The sequence below is a fragment of the Culex pipiens genome, chromosome 2 (assembly GCF_016801865.2).
Source record: "Culex pipiens pallens isolate TS chromosome 2, TS_CPP_V2, whole genome shotgun sequence".
Lineage (NCBI taxonomy): Eukaryota > Metazoa > Arthropoda > Insecta > Diptera > Culicidae > Culex > Culex pipiens.
This window is the reverse complement of record NC_068938.1, coordinates 187,468,815-187,487,541: the sequence shown is the minus strand read 5'-3', so window position 1 is coordinate 187,487,541 and position 18,727 is coordinate 187,468,815. Positions and strand designations below refer to the sequence as shown.

General features: G+C 35.3%; 2 protein-coding genes across 5 annotated transcripts in view; both read right to left on the bottom strand.

Moving 5' to 3' along the window:
• LOC120429998 (transmembrane protein 164) overlaps positions 1–18,727 on the bottom strand; it is a 117,258-nt gene that overhangs the window by 78,203 nt on the left and 20,328 nt on the right. The window lies entirely within an intron of this gene.
• Positions 5,601–6,714, bottom strand: LOC120427991 (salivary glue protein Sgs-3-like). Its single transcript, XM_039592949.2, has 2 exons — positions 6,475–6,714; positions 5,601–6,409 (listed from the first exon to the last, which is right to left on the bottom strand). Exons 1-2 carry the CDS (start codon positions 6,647–6,649, stop codon positions 6,033–6,035), a joined length of 552 nt encoding a protein of 183 aa, XP_039448883.1. The 5' UTR covers positions 6,650–6,714; the 3' UTR covers positions 5,601–6,032.

Here is an 18,727-nt window from a genome sequence, read left to right as displayed (position 1 = left end):
TGAAAATTTTCCATATAACGACGAGCCAGTCTAATAAATATGGCGCTAAACGCGTGGTTTGGTTGATTGTGATTGACCGTCGTCTTTGATTAGCATTTGATAAAAACACACATTTATGATGAATTTCTGACACAACTAGTATAACCATCAACGTTAAAAAATGTGTTGAACATTTTGTTCAAAAACCTGCGAAAAGTATTTTTGTAATTAAAAATTTCAATCACAAAAGAATTGATTTTGATGAAGCGAGTTAATTTTTTTGGCTCTATCATTCCCACATTTATCGATAAAATTTTAACCGCAGTTAAAATTATGTTACCAACTGCGAGAAATCATCTTTCAAATTATTATAATTACCTCCAATATACATTATTTCATCATCGCCATTTTTGCAAACCATCTCCAATATATCATTTGGCATGACAAAGACGATTTTTTTTGCCAAAATAAAATCTTTCTGGCTTAAGACGTTTGAAGACGTATGAAATGTCATTTTTCCATAACTCCTAACTGGGTTTTAACAAAGGTTTTATAAAGGCTTTGAGGAGGTTGCTAGGATTCAATTTTAAAGCCTTGAACTCCTATGTAGGTTTTATAAATAGGTCGTGACAACCTTTTGCGGCGGTCCTTTTGGGTTTTAACAAAGGTATATCGGGGTTCTGGTGAGGCTGTTACGACTAAGTGGTTTTAATATTGGTTTTGGCTGATAGGTTTTATAGCGGTTGTGACAGCTTTGATAAAGTCTAAAATATTACTTGGGATAGCTATTGAAGATGACATTTTGTATGCCTCCTTATATGTCCAAAATTAATAACTATTATGAATGATTATTGCGCAATTTAATATCTTGTATGGAAGATAGATTTTACTGAGCAGTCCTAAGCAATATCTACTTTTGATCAGAAAATCCGTTCCAAGCTATAAATTATTGAATATTTCTATAGCTTATTATATGGAAAGCTTCCAAAATTGTATTGACGAACTATTTTTGCAAAATGTCTTTTTTGGTCTTAGAAAAGGTACGCAAAAAAAAAATTGATTTAGACAGGATTCTGAGAAAATAATATCTCAATTTGGCATTAATTCTTGTATTGCATTTGAAAATTCAAACTAAATGTAAAAATCGCAGAATAGGAATTTAATTGAACTTTTAAATGTCACGTCATTCTAAGGTATCATTCAAATGTAACGACCCGAATCAAATTCCAGAGATTTCGCGGCTTCCACGTGATCGTGAAAAATTACTAGCCTAAGTCATTAGCGATACAAGTGATTTCGCCATAGTTTGCATTGATATAATATTATTTTGCTTTGCAGTGCCTAAAGAAAGTAAATCAAACTCACGTGCAACGCTATAAATAACCGCAATGTAGCTAAAAATATGTGCAAATCGCGTTACGTCGTGCAAAGCCATACAATATTTTTGCACTTTTCGTACCGGCCGAGTGACACACAGTCACTCTTCGTATCACAGAACAGCTGTTTAATTACATTAACTTGTGTTCTGGTTACCTCGCGTTTTCGTTGGCACTGAACTATGGACTCTACGCAGAGCACTTGGGCACGGTGTCATCCAAGTGTAAGAAGAATTTAAGAAACTCATGCTATCTCTTACGATAAGGTTTCATTTTTCAATAATTACACAACTTTGCTTTCACCGTAAAGGTATGCTCTTTGGTAAGAATTTTTCATCAGCAGTCTCAAGAGCTCAACAATTCTGACCGTAGTTAGCTACATATAACTTCCCACAGTCTTCTCACTTTCCGCAGTTTCAATTACTTCCAAAAGTTTTCCCCAAGGCCGACAACCCTGCCTCCTACCCGACTTTCGTACACGACTTGGAAGCCCCCAGAGTCATTCAATGGATTCACATTACACTGAGATCCGAAAAAAATGCTCTCGTTACATCCTCACAGCTCATCGTTTCAATGTTCTTCTGGGCCATTCTTGCGCTCCAACTTTTGCACAAATGTTGTACACCAATGCATAAAGACGACTTTTCCCTTGTTTCTGCATCAGAAAGAAGCTTCCATGAATGAATGCGAATCTATTCGTAGTTAGGCGCAGCGTTGTCTTCCATCTCTGGGCATAGAAAATGGTTATTCACACTCCTTTCAGTAGATCGCAGCAGGGATGACACCCAGAGAACCTTTGTTTGTTATCTCTACATCTTAGACCTCATGCTTCGGCTCCCTGTTGAAGGTTCCCCATTTCTTCAAGGCATTAACTTGATTGAATAATTGGTCGTGGACCAAAATGCCTGCCCGAGAATCTCCCAACGACTACCGACGACACACAGTTAGTCGTGAGTGTTGCAGATTTGCTACCATCAGAAGAAGATGACTTTTGTACGTAAGCCGTCAGCGACGACGCTCGGCTCTGACACAGAATGCAATTTTCAAGCATGCAATATGCATCTCGTGTGCTGGCCCCGTGTGTCTGCTGAGCTGCTGTCTGGGACACAAGACGTGTCACGTGTTTTAGAGACGCACACACTGTGGTCTGGGGGATTTGTTGGAGCTGTGAGTCTGGTGGATGCCCTGCCAAAAATGTGACAAAATTATTTAATTTAATTACAGTTTGGACTAGGTCGTGCTAGACTGATGCTCGTTGTCGAATCTTGACAAGAGTTATTGTTGTTTGTATTTCTTAGAAATATTCTATTCTTTTTTATGATGATCAATTTTTCGTAAACCAAGGACTTTTATACAAGTTTAAGGTCAAATTGCAAAAATAGTAGTTACACCGAGAAAAAAGAGTTCCCAAAATCGTGAACAAACGTTCATGAAAATGGGAACCTCGAACAAAGTGTTCAAATTCCATGGTACGATTTTGAAAAAGGTACCATGAAATTTGAACACTTTGTTCGTGGTTCCCATTTTCATGAACCCTTGTTCACGATTTTGGGAACTCTTTTTTCTCCGTGTAGCGGGATTTTTTACACATATTATGACCTTGTTGCCAGATTATAAAACTCTTAATTAGTTACAAAGGCCTTTCAAATGTTGATTAAACGTTTTACAGAAAAATAATAATCCCAAAATTCAATTTTATCCTGTTTTTAAAAACTCTTGAATGCTGATGATATTGTTGCCAGACCAGCAAATTAATGATTGATTGGATTAGGTTATTCAATTATCAATTCAACAATTTACAAAAAAATGTGGGCCCTGAAGTCATTTTTTTTATAGAGATTTTCGAAATCCAACCTTTAGAGGAAATCTTTCAATAATTATTCTAATTTTAAAATAGGGTGGGATTTTCTTTTTCTTTTAAAATCATCTCTAAAAATTAGTTTCAAGACAGAGTAGTTCTCCTATAAATGAACAAATTTTTTATGTTTTTTTTAATTAGACTTTGTGTCTACCATTTGATTGTACTAACAAGACATGTTGCTTCATTAGTTGGTCCATACAAGTCTCCATGCAATTTTTTCATTTGTCCAAACAAAAAGGCTATTAAAATATCAAAGTAACTATGCCTTGTTAACGAAGTTAACGGTGTCCTCAGCAAAGTTGTAGATCTTCAGTTGATTTTCCAATCTAATCTAATCTAATCTAATCTAATCTAATCTAATCTAATCTAATCTAATCTAATCTAATCTAATCTAATCTAATCTAATCTAATCTAATCTAATCTAATCTAATATAATCTAATCTAATCTAATCTAATCTAATCTAATCTAATCTAATCTAATCTAATCTAATCTAATCTAATCTAATCTAATCTAATCTAACACAAACGCAGCCAAACCGATGAAAGCATGCTGGCAAGTCTTGTGATTAGATTACATTAGTAGTTTTAGAGAATTTTCTCAATTTTAACGTTATTGTGTTGGTTTGAAAAAAATAGTAGACAATAAATATGATTAAAGTCATAAATGTCAAAAAGAAAGTTTTTTCCCACTAATTCCCATACAAAATTGAAATGCAAAGCGCAAAGTGTGGACGCAACCAATCGCTCCCAAATTTTGGGGAGTTGTTTAGGGGTCGAAAGGCATAAAAAACAAGTTCTGAAAAATCGACCTTCTCGAGCCATCGTAGTATCTATGTATGTATGTTTCAATGATTCAAACTGACTGTTTTGGTCAAAGGGAAGGTATTAGCGGAAAAATAACAAGTTAAACCCATTTCCAATTTTCATGAAAAATTGCTTATTACTTAAAGTTGACCGAGCCACGTAGCCCAGTGGTAACGCTTCCGCCTTGTAAGCGGTAGATCGGGGTTCAAATCTCGGCTCGGACCAACACAACTTTTTTTCCCTTCTGGATTCGATTACTGTCACGGAATCCGCTTTGTAAATGCCGGCCCCGATACTCTTCACGGGTGTTCCCCTCAGGAACAGGGAAAGATTTACTTTTTTTTACTTAAAGTTGAAAAAAATAACAAAGCAGTTACGATGGTACTACATTTAAATGTAATTTTGACACGATTTTTAAGAGCTGACATACAAAGCACACGTTCCTTGTATTTATTTGTACCTACTTTTTGTATTTTTTACATATATTCTTTTTTTCTGATGGACTGCAAATGTACAACCAATTAAATATATTTTATTTTGGACTTGCACTCATTATTGTGCTGAATTGAAGTCAAGCTGTGATTATTATGAAATTAGATTAATTTTTATCTCATACTGAAACTAACTAACTTATGAAACCAACAATTTTAAATTAAATATCATAATAGTTTAAATCAAACTTTAATTAACACATGATTAGGAGCAGAGCTGAAAATGTCAGGGGTCCTGACGCGAAAATCGGCGACGCATACACGATTTTTTCAGATCCATTCACTGAACCGCAAAACCGTGACATAAACAAACCCGACTCAGTCGTGAGTGCCCTAGCTCACTGAGCAGCTGCAATGCGAGGCAGTAGTCGACCAACGCTCATTCGACGTTGCACGCACACACATAAAGAAACAAGTTTTTACACAAAAAGTTGGTATTTATGCGTGGAAATGTAATTTTAAATATAAGTTATGGTTGTTTTAAGTGTTTTGCACAGTCTAGAACCATTCAATGGTTTAAAAATAGTCAAAATAGTGTTTAGAGAGGATTTTACGAGTCAGTCATACGACACGAATTGAGTGAGTGTAGCTCATTTTTTCACGTCTCTCATTCTCCAGCAGCCGACCGGCACGAGTCAGGCGGCAGTGGTTGAACGGACACAGTAGGCTTACAGTCAGATCGACGTCGTCGTGCTATCTTGTCGCACCCGCCATTTCGGCGTTCCGAGAAAAACGTGTTTTAATGTTTGACCTTGAATATTCAAAAACGAGAGCACGCAATGTAAACAATAACAAACACGTTTTGTTTGGCTCACCATTCTGTGCATTGCCCCGAAGTTTGGTTGTATTTGGTTGCTGGAGTCCCGAGTTATAATTACAAATGTTTACGGTAGTCTAGCTTGTACGTGCGACAAACGCATCCTGACTTTCCTGGCCTGAAATCCCTTTGGCCTTTTGTCGCACTTACATCAATTTTCATGGAGTGACAAGATAGCACGACAAGATTGAAACTACTTTCATATGTAAAGTGACAAAAATGCACGGAGTTTTTTCGGTTTTTATTGAATATTTTATGATTGAAATCGAATATTGGGGGTCTGTGAAGGTCAAAAGGTGAGGCATTGTGAGCTGCACAAAATGGCGTTCTTAACTCAATTTGGCCCAAAATGCACGTACGACAAGTTAGCACGATGGCGACGAGATGCTAGCAGTGAACTGAGATTTTGGTTTGCTTCATGTGTACGCTGGGTTGGAAACATTTTGCAGGCCTGATTAGGAGCACAATCAAATTTATTTAATCATAAACTGTTTCTGAAAATAAATAAATACATAAAATACAACAATAAAAATAAAAATTATCTGCTTTAAAAACTTGTTTTGAATTTTCCTTCCAAAAATTCAAACAAATTTGATGTCGTTCATATTTAGCAATTGACACAAAACTCTTGTATTGAAATGTTATACATTAAAGTAAGCATTCAAAACTCTTAATTTTTATTCCCTTTTAAACTCTTAAGTCTTTCAGTTTAACTTAAATTGCAAAACTACTGCCACCACTAGCATCACTGCCAAGCTGCCTCCAGCACTGCTGGCACTGTTTTTCGTCTTCGTTGGTTGAGCTTTGGGGATTGTTGTCGTCTCGACAGCCGGCTTTACGGAGGTCGTAGTTCCAACCGATGGTTGCACCTTTGGGCTGGTCGTCGTCACGGCGGGCTTATCCGTGGTGGTTGTAGTTGGCGGCCTGGTTGTGGTTGTGGTAGTTGAAGGAACTGTCGAACCATCTCCGTTACAATTATCGGTGTTACATTCAATGCAAGAACCTGAATTATTCATCGGTAGGTTTGCGCACCATTCTGCCGGAGCGCATCCTCGCGCAATCAGCGTCTGATTGGTTTCATCTGCGAAAATACCCATGAAATTTATGAAACACTAGATTTTTTAAGGAGAAAAATCATTCACAAACCTATGAGTGTTCTAGAAATGCAGGTTGTGTTTCCACCCTCGCAAGTCGAGTTCCTATTTAAACACTTTACTGCCGATAAAAGGTCAGCAATGGGGGATCCACAGTCATAGCACTGCAAACAGCTGACCGTTAAGGTGCTGGCTAGTGCCATTAGGATGAAAACTAAGAACTTCATGCTTTCTTTAATATGAATTGCAACTTTACACAACAAAAATCTTGCAGCAACTAACTGCTTTTTTATGATTGAAACTCACTTTATAGGCCAATATGCGCGGGATTTTTTTTCTGATAAAAGTAAATGACGCATTCATTGGGTAATTTGATGCTCATGAATAAGAAAGGCTGAAAGCATGGAATAACAATGAATCAGTGCATTAGTTGGTACTTTCAATAACGGTAAATGTGCGGTCGAGTTTTTTTTTACATTTGGGTAATTTCATATCAATCAGAAATTCATTAAAATCAATCTTTTCTGATCTGTTGGAACCTGAATCCCTAATTTCATTGGAATCAAGAAAGGCGAACAGATTTTGTACCAGAAAAAGTATGTAAAATTACATCGAAAACTGTGTAAATGAAATACAATTACAATACAAGTTATTGCAATTTTCCATAAACATTGAAAAGAAAATTCATCGATAATGTGGTTATGGTTTACAATAAAATATACAATAAATAAAAACAGAGCGATTTTTTTTTATTTTTAACTACCCAATTTGGGAACTAACAAAAATATATAGCTATAATTGAATAAACATGAATACTTCTGTAACGACACTTTTCTCAATGATTTTTTTAAACTTTTATTTTTCTGCATTTCCTATTCTACTCACATTTATATTTACAACTTATCAGCACTGTGACAATGTAATGATTCTTTTAAAATGTGTTCTAGGCTGGCTCAAATGAATAAAAGCTCATGGCAAGCAACTTTCTTTTGATAGTGGGATATTTTGTTTCGCAACAAATGGCTACGAAATATTGCAATTTATTTGCCGACTTTTATAAATTTCAATGGAAGCATTCAAAGCAAAAATAGTAATTCTTCTTCGTGTAAATTGCCACAGTGTAATATTACAGCCATAAATTGTAAAAGATTAAAAAAAAATTTGCGGTAATAAACATCGAACATTTTCAAAAATTCAAAAGGTTTTAAATTAACCCAAAAAAGCTAAAAATGATTCTGAATGGAGGGGAATGCATTTTAATTTGATTTTAGCTGATTGCACTTAAACTTTCGTTGAAATTCTGAAGTTTTTTGAAAAAAATATTTTCTCCCCTGATTTTTCGGGCTAATTTTGAAGGGGGGGAGACCTAATGTGATCGTGACTAAATTTTCATACAAATTTAGCAAATACAGACATCGTTACGCGTTACGTAATAAAAGAACGCTTCCTATAAACCTGCTTGACCCAGATATCAAGCTCATCTTGACGTTTATTCTTTCCTTCCTTTTTCACGGTCTGAGAGAATTACTCTCCGTGTGTGCAGCGTCAAATCTCGCAGATTTTGCCTTCCTAACTGAGAACTTCTAAGGGGGAGAAGGAGTAATATGCACCCCCTAAGGGAAAACTGTGATTTCTCAACCATAACAGCATTTCTGTGGAAGAATTTTGTTAGATGTTCTAAAACAACTATTATTCTTCGTCATCCATATGAAAAAAGTCTTGAAAGCCTTAGACATTGTTCAAAAATAGCAAATTTCTAAAAACATTTTTGATTCATTCCAAACTATCATGCGGGTCAATATGCACCACAACATTGGGGCATAATGCACCACAACAACGGGGCAAAATGCACCGGCTTAAAGAAGTTTTCACTAGTCATCACCAGATGACACCGCTGTTTTTACAAAGGAGCTTCCCAGCGGTGCATTTTGCCCCGACCACAATTTTTGCATAAATTTCAATTAAAAATACATTTTTTAATGTATAGAATAATGATAATCAAGGCAGAAACTATAAAAATCTACATTTACAATATCAATAAATGTTTTTATACTGTCCAAAAATCATATTGAAAGTTCAATGAAAGTTAGATAAAATCACAACATTTTAATGTTTTGCCAATAACTTTAGATGTTCTTATCCTACGATGCTCTTATATTTCCAGCATGGTTTTACAATGTTAAGCTTCCAATTTCTATGATTTTTTCCCCGGAAAATTCTTCCCAATACCGAGAAAATCAGAGGGTTCATTTTGCCCCAGGAATACATATTACCCCCTCTCCCCCTAATTTGACATCCTAAAACCATATTCATGTATAGTGGAGAATGGGGAGACATGATCCCCTTATTTGTATCGCACATAACTTTTTTTAATTTCTCACAAAACTATTAAGACCAAAATTGAGCATGTTGACAAAAGCAGCTAATTTGTGTTTACAAAATATTTGAAAAATTGTTCAAACTGCAATAATTCATCTACCACTAAACTGAAGGAGGCTTGAGGCTGATTCCAGAGGCTGTAAAAATGCAGGGATCAAGTCTCTTTAATTGCACTTTTTTAAACAATCGGTTGTAAAAATATTATGACGGTTTTGTACTTCATAAGTTTAACAAACATTTCATGCATAAAAAATATATTTTTTTTATATATTGTAAATTTAGTTGGTAGCTGGATTTTCTGGAATTTGCACACGGTCATTGGAAACGGTCGTGGATAGACCCAATTGGTGTGAAAAAGTTCAATTAATAGAAAAATTATCGAATAAAATTTTGATTTTGAATCACTTCTTCGACATGAGGAATAATTGTTTGAACATGCTCGCAATTTTTTTATTAAGTCAGAAAATATTATTTTTCTTGAAAAAAGTTTCATTTTTAACCACATGATCACCCCTAATTCAGGCTCGAAGCCGCTATCATGCGACCGCGTGCTCCATTTGTTTTTCAACAAAGCTGCAGGTGGATGGTGAGACGAAGTGAGGGTGAAGAGGTTTAGACATTTTCAATCCCGCATCAGACCCACTGCCTATTTCGACGGTCGTTTCCAACAACCGAGTCCAGTTAGGAACTGATCGTGCAATAAATTTTAAGTGTTTTCGATACATAGCAATACAAAGAAAAAAGATCTTTTGTAGGGATTTTTGCAGTAATTTTTAGGAAAATGCGTGAAACTGAATCCAAACATTTTTTGAATATTTTCTTAGTTTTTCGCAATGAGTTTGGGTCAATTTCGCACAACTTTCTAGAACAAAGCTAATTTTGTTAACCACATGCTGACGAGATACAAGCTAGGGATCAAGTGTACCCGAGGATCAAGTCTCCCTCTGTATGTTGACTCAGAATCAAATTCTAAGCAAATTTCTGTGTTTGGTGGGATGTTGATCAAAATAATTGCACTCGATTATCTCGAGACCGCCTTGGAGTCCCATAACACGATATCAATTTTTTAAGATGAAATTTGTCTGGCATCGGCCTTATTTAGAGGTTAGGTTATTCCATGTGTTGGAGTCGTCTCCCTGGTTTAGATACAATAGTTTTGATACCAGATCAAGTCTGATTCGCTACACAGAAATAAAATGAGATGGTAAACCTATCAATTCGACTGCTGTGAATCGATCGCCGTTCAGGCAATCAAGAATACAGAAAAAAGTAGATTAAATAATCAAACTGTATCGATAATATGCCAGGGAGTCTCCCCCATTCAACGTGCCACGACTGCCTGATGGCGGAGAAATGTGAACAAGTTTTCCTCCGCTAAAAATAGTTTTGTTACCCAAAGTAGCGCAGCGCTCCTCTCAGAGGTCCTTTTGCTTTGGCAGCGACGATGGCGGCCGGAAGTGGAGATTTTATCGTTGGATCAATAGATATCGAATTTCGGCCGAGTCCATCACGTTTGATGGAAGTTTTGCGTTAACTTTCAAGTGTTTGAATGGGGAATAATGTGCGTGCGAACTATTTGCAACTATTTCCGACAAGCCAACGGAATACAACAACCTCTCTGAATGGAAGCTAGTCAAAGTGCGGAGTTCGTTGGGTGGTGGTGTTGGTTGGTGTAATGTAGACCTCCGGAATCATGTTGGGATCTCGTGACCTGGAAAAGTGGACCTGACGTCGTGTAGAGTACAGATAGGAAGTGTGTGTGTGTGTGTTGTGCAGCGAACCCAAAACAAAAGAACCTCTGACGTTGGATGGACTATAGTACTCACTATACGAGACTATGACACTACGACACCAGCAACACTTTTCCGGGGTGTTTAACCCAATTTCGAGCTGCTTCGTTGGGGAACTTTTGCTGAAGATCTTTCGTTTGTGCATAGGAGTGTTTCCACAAAACAATAGTTTGGTCTGTAATTTTTAAATTTGATTTTTATGTTTCAATTGTTTTAGATTTTTTGGAAATCGGAACAAAATCCACGTGGTTTATGCATGGCCCATTCGAGCAGTTTTAGAAATTGTAGCAATTAAGGCCAAACGTAAATTTTATTTCAAAATTTTGAAAAAAATCAGCGGGTCAATCATGATCAATCATGATTAAAATGAGCGAAAGAGCAAAATATACTTTAACCCCAACTTAAAGAGGTGGAAATTGCCAGGCCGCCAACATGATTACGGAAATGAACCCAAAAAAGTTATGTCCACTCATAAGAGGGGTTAGTATACCGGCAGCAGCAGCAGTCACCATCAAACCAACAGTTTTGTGTGCGACTGGGCAATTTTCTTCTCGAGTGTGTGTATTTTCCTCCCAAGGAAACATCGGCCATTCCTTGCACGATATACTCTCCCTTCGGAGTCGGAAATGACCAAAAATATGTTGCCACCGGCCGTGCCGGACCGATTAAGGGGGCGACCAGCTGCGAACACCAAGTGGTTAACTGGTTCGCCAGGATTTTGGGAGCACTGTTGAAAAATGCTTGTTTTTATTCATTTCTTCCGTTTAAATTTGCGTCTTTTTAATAGATTTTTGAATTTTCAGTAGATGTAACTTTTTAAAACTGCTTTATTTACAAAATATGTTCTTTTAATTATTTGTTAAACAGTGCCCTCTATCACCCCCTTTCTTTGCCTATATTAAGGAGCAGAGGGAAGGGAAAAACGATAAAATGAAGTGATTACTTGATGTGAAAAGGCTATTTGAAGATCGGACCTGGCCACCGGGCGGCGGAAGCCGACGCAATCGACCGTCGTATGTTGACCCCCTTGCTTCAAGTGTGGGAAACAGCACAAGAATTCACTTTGCTGAACCCGCTCCCAGCTGAGCCCCTCCGGAGGAAGGGTGGGAAAAAAGCCCGAGACTTAATCCAATTGGGGAAGTTTTTCCTCGCGGGAGCCTTCTTCTTTGCCTGCTCGGTGTCCGTTAAGCCCGGCCTGGTGATGTAATTAGTTAATTAATAGCACTTGCTAATTGGCTTATCATTGAGACGGGTTTTCGGGACAAGGCCATTGTTTGGGTCGTTAGCTTGGAGGAGTTTTTGAAGTATAAATGGCTTTTTTCAGATTTTGCATTTTTTTTAAATGGGTAATTCTCCGCCAACTCACACAGCAGTTGCCCCGAACCTCTTCGATTTGCATGAAACTTTGCTCTATGGGGTAACTTTTGTACATGATCACGAATCCGAGGTCCATTTTTTGATATCTCGTGACGTAGGGGCGGTACGTCCCCTTTAATTTTTGAACTTGCGAAAAAAGAGATGTTTTTTCAGTAATTTGCAGCCTGAAACGGTGATGAGATAGAAATTTGGTGTCAAAGGGACATTTATGTAAAATTAGTCGCTCGATTTCATGGCGTACTCAGAATTCCGAAAATACGTATTTTTCATCGAAATAACACTAAATAAGTTTTAAAAACTCTCCCATTTTCCGTTACTCGACTGTAAAAAATTTTGGAACATGTAATTTTATGGGAAATTTAATGTACTTTTTGAATCTACATTGACCCAAAAGGGTCATTTTTTCATATAAAACATTTTTTTTAATTTTGATTTTTTGTTTATTCTAACTTTGCAGGGTTATTTTTTATAGAGTAATAATGTTCTACAAAGTTGTAGAGCAGACAATTACAAAAAATTTGATCTATAAACATAAGGGGTTTGCTTATAAACATCACGAGTTATCACGATTTTACGAAAAAAAGTTTTGAAAGAATTGGTCGTCATAGATCATGGCCGTTCATCATCACTTGCGACAGACACGGATGTCGAAACAAACAGAAATGCAAAAAAAAACCTCGATAGTTCTTGGTTTTAATAAGCAAACCCCTTATGTTTATAGATCAAAATTTTTGTAATTGTCTGCTCTACAACTTTGTAGAACATTAATACACTCTGAAAAATAGCCCTGCAAAGTTCAAAAAAAAAATTTAAATTGAAAATTTTGTTCTAAATAAAAAATGATCCTTCTTAGTCAATGAAGATTCGAAAAGTACATAAAATTTTCCTTAAAATGACATGTTCCATAAAATGGGGACCGTCAAGTAATGGAAAATGGGAGAATTTTTATAACTTTGTTTTTGTTTTTTTTTCGATGTAAATGCGTTTTTTCGAATTTCAGAGTACGCCATTAAATCGGGCGTCTAATTTTACATAAAAGCCCCATTGATACTAAATTTCAAAAGCAAATTATTGAAAACACCTCTTTTTTCACACGTTCAAAAATGAAAGGGGTCGTACCGCCTATCCATCACGAGATATCAAAAAACGGACCACGGATTCGTGACCAGGGACAAAAGTTACCCCTTAGGACAAAGTTTCACATAAATCGAAGAGGGGTCGGGGCAACTTTTCCCGATTTCGTGTGAGTTGGTAGAGAATTACCCAAATATATTTTTTTAAATTAAGATTTTATACGTTGTTTATTTCAAGTCAAAAGCAAGAAAAAAGTCAAGAAATTTTGAGTTAAAAAAGATAATAACTTAGATTTTGCTCAAGAAATTATTAGAAAATGTTATAAATGTCTATGTCTGAGAAGTATTTTTAATTCATTTTAATAGTGTGACATAACCATTTAAAAAATCACTTTTGGATATGTTTTGGATAGCAAAAATTGCATTTTTTGAGCTATGGAACATGTTAGTCAAATTTCATTTAATTGTGTTAACAATGTTTCAAAAAATCCTACATTTTTGAAATGGGACCATCCATAAACCACGTGGACACTTTTTTGATAATCTCGACCCCCCCCCTCCCCCCTCGTGGACAATTGTCCATACAAAAAAAATCTTTTTTGTATGGAGCGTGGACAATCGCCATACCCCCCCCCCCCCCCTAAAGTGTCCACGTGGTTTATGGATGGTCCCAATTGTGGAAAAAAAAATTAAAAAACCTTTTTAAGATGTAAAATCAAGTTTGGCATCAAAAAGTACTTTGCATAAAAACATGATTTCGTGCATCGTTTTCAAGCTATAGTCACTTACATTTTTTTGTTAAAAACGTTACTATGCTTGGAGTATGGACCAAGGGCTGCTGAGAATTGCTTCTTATAGAAAGGCACACGGGATAAATAATTTTTGTATGCAATTTTGAAATTAGTTTCGGTTTTTTTAAATGACGATAACTCTGCGTCCTACACAGAAAAAAAATCGTGTTAATATTACATCTGGAAAGGTGTACATCTTTTACAGTATTGTGATACTGTAAAACATATTGTGATGAAACATCTAAACAATTTGATGTTGACAGAAACCTAGTACTACGTTTTGTTCAGAAACTCATGCCAGACATTTTGCTACAAAAAGCTCATGAAAAGATGATTTCTATAAAAAGTTATATAACAAATACTATTACGAAAATAAAAAAGGTGCAAAAAAAAGTTTGTACACCTTTCGCAAAATTAACATAAATAATGTTATTTGTTGACAAATCACCATAAATCCAGTCTCTCAACTCCAAATAGGCATCCTTGACTGATTTAATAAATAATTTGGATTGAATATAAAGTTTACTAACTGCTTAGTATAAAAGTTTATATAACTCTAGAAATTCTATATAAAACTTATCTAAACTTAATTCTGCAAACTTTTAATTCAACTAAATGTCAATATATTACCATAGATTTGCTAAATTAACATTTTGGAGTGGGTATAACACCGTAATAATAGTAATACCCCCAATTTGTATCGATAGAATAGATTTTTCGTTGGAATTTCTTACCAACCCGGAATTACGTCGTCGGAAAATCCGCCGGCATCTGAACCGGTCCACAATTCACAAGTCAACCTATGTGGCATCAGAAAGGGCATAAAATTTCCGATTTGAGCTTTCTGTAGCAAAATGTCTGGCATGAGTTTCTGAACAAAACGTAGTACTAGGTTTCTGTCAAACTTTAAATTTTTTACATGTTTCATAACAAAATGTGCATAGTGCCCAAGGGGTGTAAATACTTTTTTTACATACTGTATGCCAGAAAAAAGTGTAATTTTACCACTTTTCTGTTGGAATGTCGCTTTTTCAGTCTAAATTGAGGTAACATTACATCATAAAAGAGGTAATATTCAACTTTACAAAATTACACCTTCCAAATTTACACATTTTTTTACTGTGTATTTTCAATATCATGACAAAAAGTGAAAATATCAACAATTTTTTCGCTCTTTCTCAGCAGTCCTTGCCATTGGTCCATGCTTCTATTTCTTTGAAGCAAATGATAGGAAATTTATATATTTACAGTGATGTTTTTCTTTTAACTTTGTTTGCACGTTTAAAAAATTGGTTTTATTTTCCAAAAAAAGTGGCAACACTGGCGATGAACTTTGACCAACATAGCAATACACAGAAAAAAGTTGAATGTTGGAAGGTTAAAAATTTGGTTGGTTGAATATTATTAATGTAATTTCACCTAGCTAATGTGTAAAAATGAGAACCTGATGAAAATTCATCAGAAACTGATGAAAATTCACCAGTACCTGATGCAATATTACAATTTTCTTAACGCAAAATCTGTCATTCCCTGATCAACTTTACCATCAATTTTTTTCTGTGTACACAGCAAAAACAAGTTGATTTTTGGAATGTTTAAAATTTGGGTTGAATATTACCTTTTTTGAGTAATATTACTCAAAAATGTGTAAAAATGTGAACCTGATGAATGTTCATCAATTAACTGAAGCTTTCCTTAGCAATTTCAGTCTTCTAATAAAATGTTTAGATTATTTACGATTATTCTAAAGTCAAAAATTTATCCCAGCTCATCTCTGTTTTAACCAACTCCAACAACAAAAAAATCTCCATAAAAAAGAGAACAAACCAAAAAAACTCATTTATTCCTTTTTGCATGTTTCGTCCATTTCCCTAAAAATAAAACTCCACTTCCAGGGGCCAACTTAATGACAGTGGCCATAAAATGGCTCAACCAGAGGAAGGAGGAGGCACCTGCGTGCGATTCTGCCCTGTCCTGTGCCGGAAGTGGTCCAAGGTGGGGGGAGAGCACCGTAAAGTTAGCCAACTGTGCTTTTGACCTGTTGTCGTCTCTTAACGGTTTCGCCCGAGGACACAATATCCTCTTGTATTTTTTTGTTCGTTGTTTTGCTCGGCTGGATATTTCGAGGGTCAACACCAGAAAATTGTGTCCCCAACGGAATCTCCTCTTTTTTTGTGGGCGATAATAATTAACGGCTCTTTTGGGGGAAATAATGTCAGCCACAGGATCTCTGAGGGGGATTGAGCGTGGGGTGGGAGAAAAGGTTGGCCATTTTTAAATTTAATAATACCGAGCCGGACAACTCGGTCGAGAGGAAAATAGCTTTGGTCAAGTTTCATCAACTTTGAATGTTGAGGAGGAGTGCAGATTTTTTTCTATGACTTTTATGAAGTAAAAGCTTTAATTTTGAAAAAATGGTCTGTATTTTCTAATATTGTAATTTTTTACTTTTAATATTATTTTATAATAAATCACTTTCAAAAATCACATTGACAATAATAATATTTCTTCCAAGCTAAATTCACCAAAACTCTTCAAAAAGTGCCTGCTTCGGTAATGAATCCTAACGAAATCATCCCCTCCAATTTATTTCGATATTTTTTTCCCTCCATCAGAAGGGTAGCAGCATTATGTAATTGAAGAAAAATCTGCCCAATTTATCAAAAACGTTTCCCCGCAAGTAAAAAAAAATGTTTCAATCTTCCATCCCAACACAAGTCGTTGATTTTCCGGCTCAAGCAAGATTTTCCAATTTCCTATGCTTTAAAGGAGGGAAGGGGGGGACCTCCAAGCATGGCGTGCAGTTGTTGTTGGTGGGTAAATCAATAGGAATCAATCTCCTGGCTTAAAACATCAACTAAAGAAACTACGGTAAAGGTTCTTCACTTTGGCCTCAAAATAGTTAAAAAGACAATTTAATTTTGTTTTCAACGATCAGTTTTCATTTGAATTAATTTTTTTGATTTCAGTGAAAACTAACTAGTCAATATTTTTGAAAATTAAATCAAAAATAAGTCACCTAACCTTACGAGTGAAATATCGGTGGACCCAACCATCAAGCGTTTGCTGTCGTCTCAAAACGTAATAGAAAAAATAAAAACGCATGATAAATGACCCTATAAAAATCCCATCTCATCGTTAAAATATACCAACCGCACACAACAACCGCCTTTTCACTTTGCCTTTTCGGAGGGGAAAGCTCGGGCGTTGTTGTTGTCGTTGCGGTTCTTCGTTGGATGTGTGGTGAATCAAAAGGCTGGCTGGTTTTAATGGCGAGGTGGGTTGTTTAGTTGGTTTTTGGTCACTGTTTTGTGGGGGGGAAATTGGAAAAGTGCAAGCTCATTCTGGGCTGCAAAAATGGAGCGTTTGAACGTGTGACTTTGAGCTTTTTAGATTATGTTTTTCGTGGTCTTTGAAAAGATGGAAAATGGTATACAATTTAAGAACGAATAAGGTACAATTGATACAAATAAAAATATAAATTTAATTAAGATGCAATTTAACATTTAAAATGTTTTTTGAAATATTTTTAAAGAATATATCTTAATGGCTTTCATCTTTTTTCATTAAAATTTTATGATTCATCCCATCTTTACGCTTTAACACCTAAACCCCCATTTCCTCTAGCTTGAAGTTTAAGTGTTTAAAGAAGATATTGTTAACACAAGAGAGTTTTGACTTATTTTAAGAAGGAAAAATCAATTTTCGTTAGCAGTTATCACCAGTCAAGAGAGTTTTCTTTTTTTAAAAGAAGGAAAAATCAACTTTGAAGAGTAGATTCAACTTTAAAGTTCTAATAAAATGGCTCCTTTTATTCAATTCAAAAGATATTACGTAATTCCTGAAGATGACAGAAATAACAGAACGTATTTTTTTTAAATTAAAAATTTTACAATTCAATTTTTCACATTGAAAATCTACTCAATAGCCCATAGGAAGAATCGTGCTGGTTGGGTAGAAATTACTATTTTTCTTATTTTTTTTTATTCTAAAAGGTCAGATCAGCAACAACGATAATTTTAAAGAAAAAAATTGCATTGGAACTGTTATACTAAGATACGGTATACTTTCCCAAAATTTCCTCTAGTATCTCAAAAGTACAAGATTGAAACTGGATTTGTTTTGTTGAAAAGGTCCAAAAAACAAAATTTGCGTTTTTAACTGTTTGAATGTTTTTGAATACACCTGACTCAAGGCGGTTTAAAAAGTACCTAAAATGCCAACATTTAATATTTAGTTAAAGTTATTCTTCTGAAACGTCGTTTTGAACCTTAAAATTTTAAAAATTAAATGATGGTTGGCAGCAGAGCAATTCTCTACGAATTCGGTCTTTTTAAAGAATTTAATTTTAGTATTTTTTAATCCGCCTGAAACTTTTTTGGTGCCTTCGGTATGCCCAAAGAAGTCATTTTGCATCATTACTTTGTCCATATAATTATTCATACAAATTTGGCAGCTGTCCATACAAAAATGATGTATGAAAATTCAAAAATCTGTATCTTTTGAAGAAATTTTTGGATCGATTTGGTGTCTTGGGCAAAGTTGTAGGTATGGATATGGACTACACTGAAAAAATATGATACACGGTAAATTTTTTTTTGTGATTTTTTATTTCACTTTTTGTCACTAACACTTGATTTACAAAAAAACACTGTTTTTATTTTTTTTATTTTTTGATATGTTTTAGAGGACATCAAATGCCAACTTTTCAGAAATTTCCAGGTAGTGCAAAAAATCTTTGACCGAGTTATGAATTTTTTAATCAATACTGATTTTTTCAAAAAATCAAAATACTGGTCGAAAAATTTTTTCAACTTCATTTTTCGATGTAAAATCAAATTTGCAATCAAAAAGTACTTTAGGGAAATTTTTGATAAGGTGCAGCGTTTCAAGTT

Excerpts from the sequence above, each read along its gene's own strand:
- LOC120427991 (XM_039592949.2), bottom strand. The coding sequence starts at position 6,649 with ATGAAGTTCTTAGTTTTCATCCTAATGGCACTAGCCAGCACCTTAACG. Across the intron at positions 6,410-6,474 it reads CATTTCTAGAACACTCATAG|ATGAAACCAATCAGACGCTG; the intron begins GTTTGTGAATGA and ends GTATTTTCGCAG.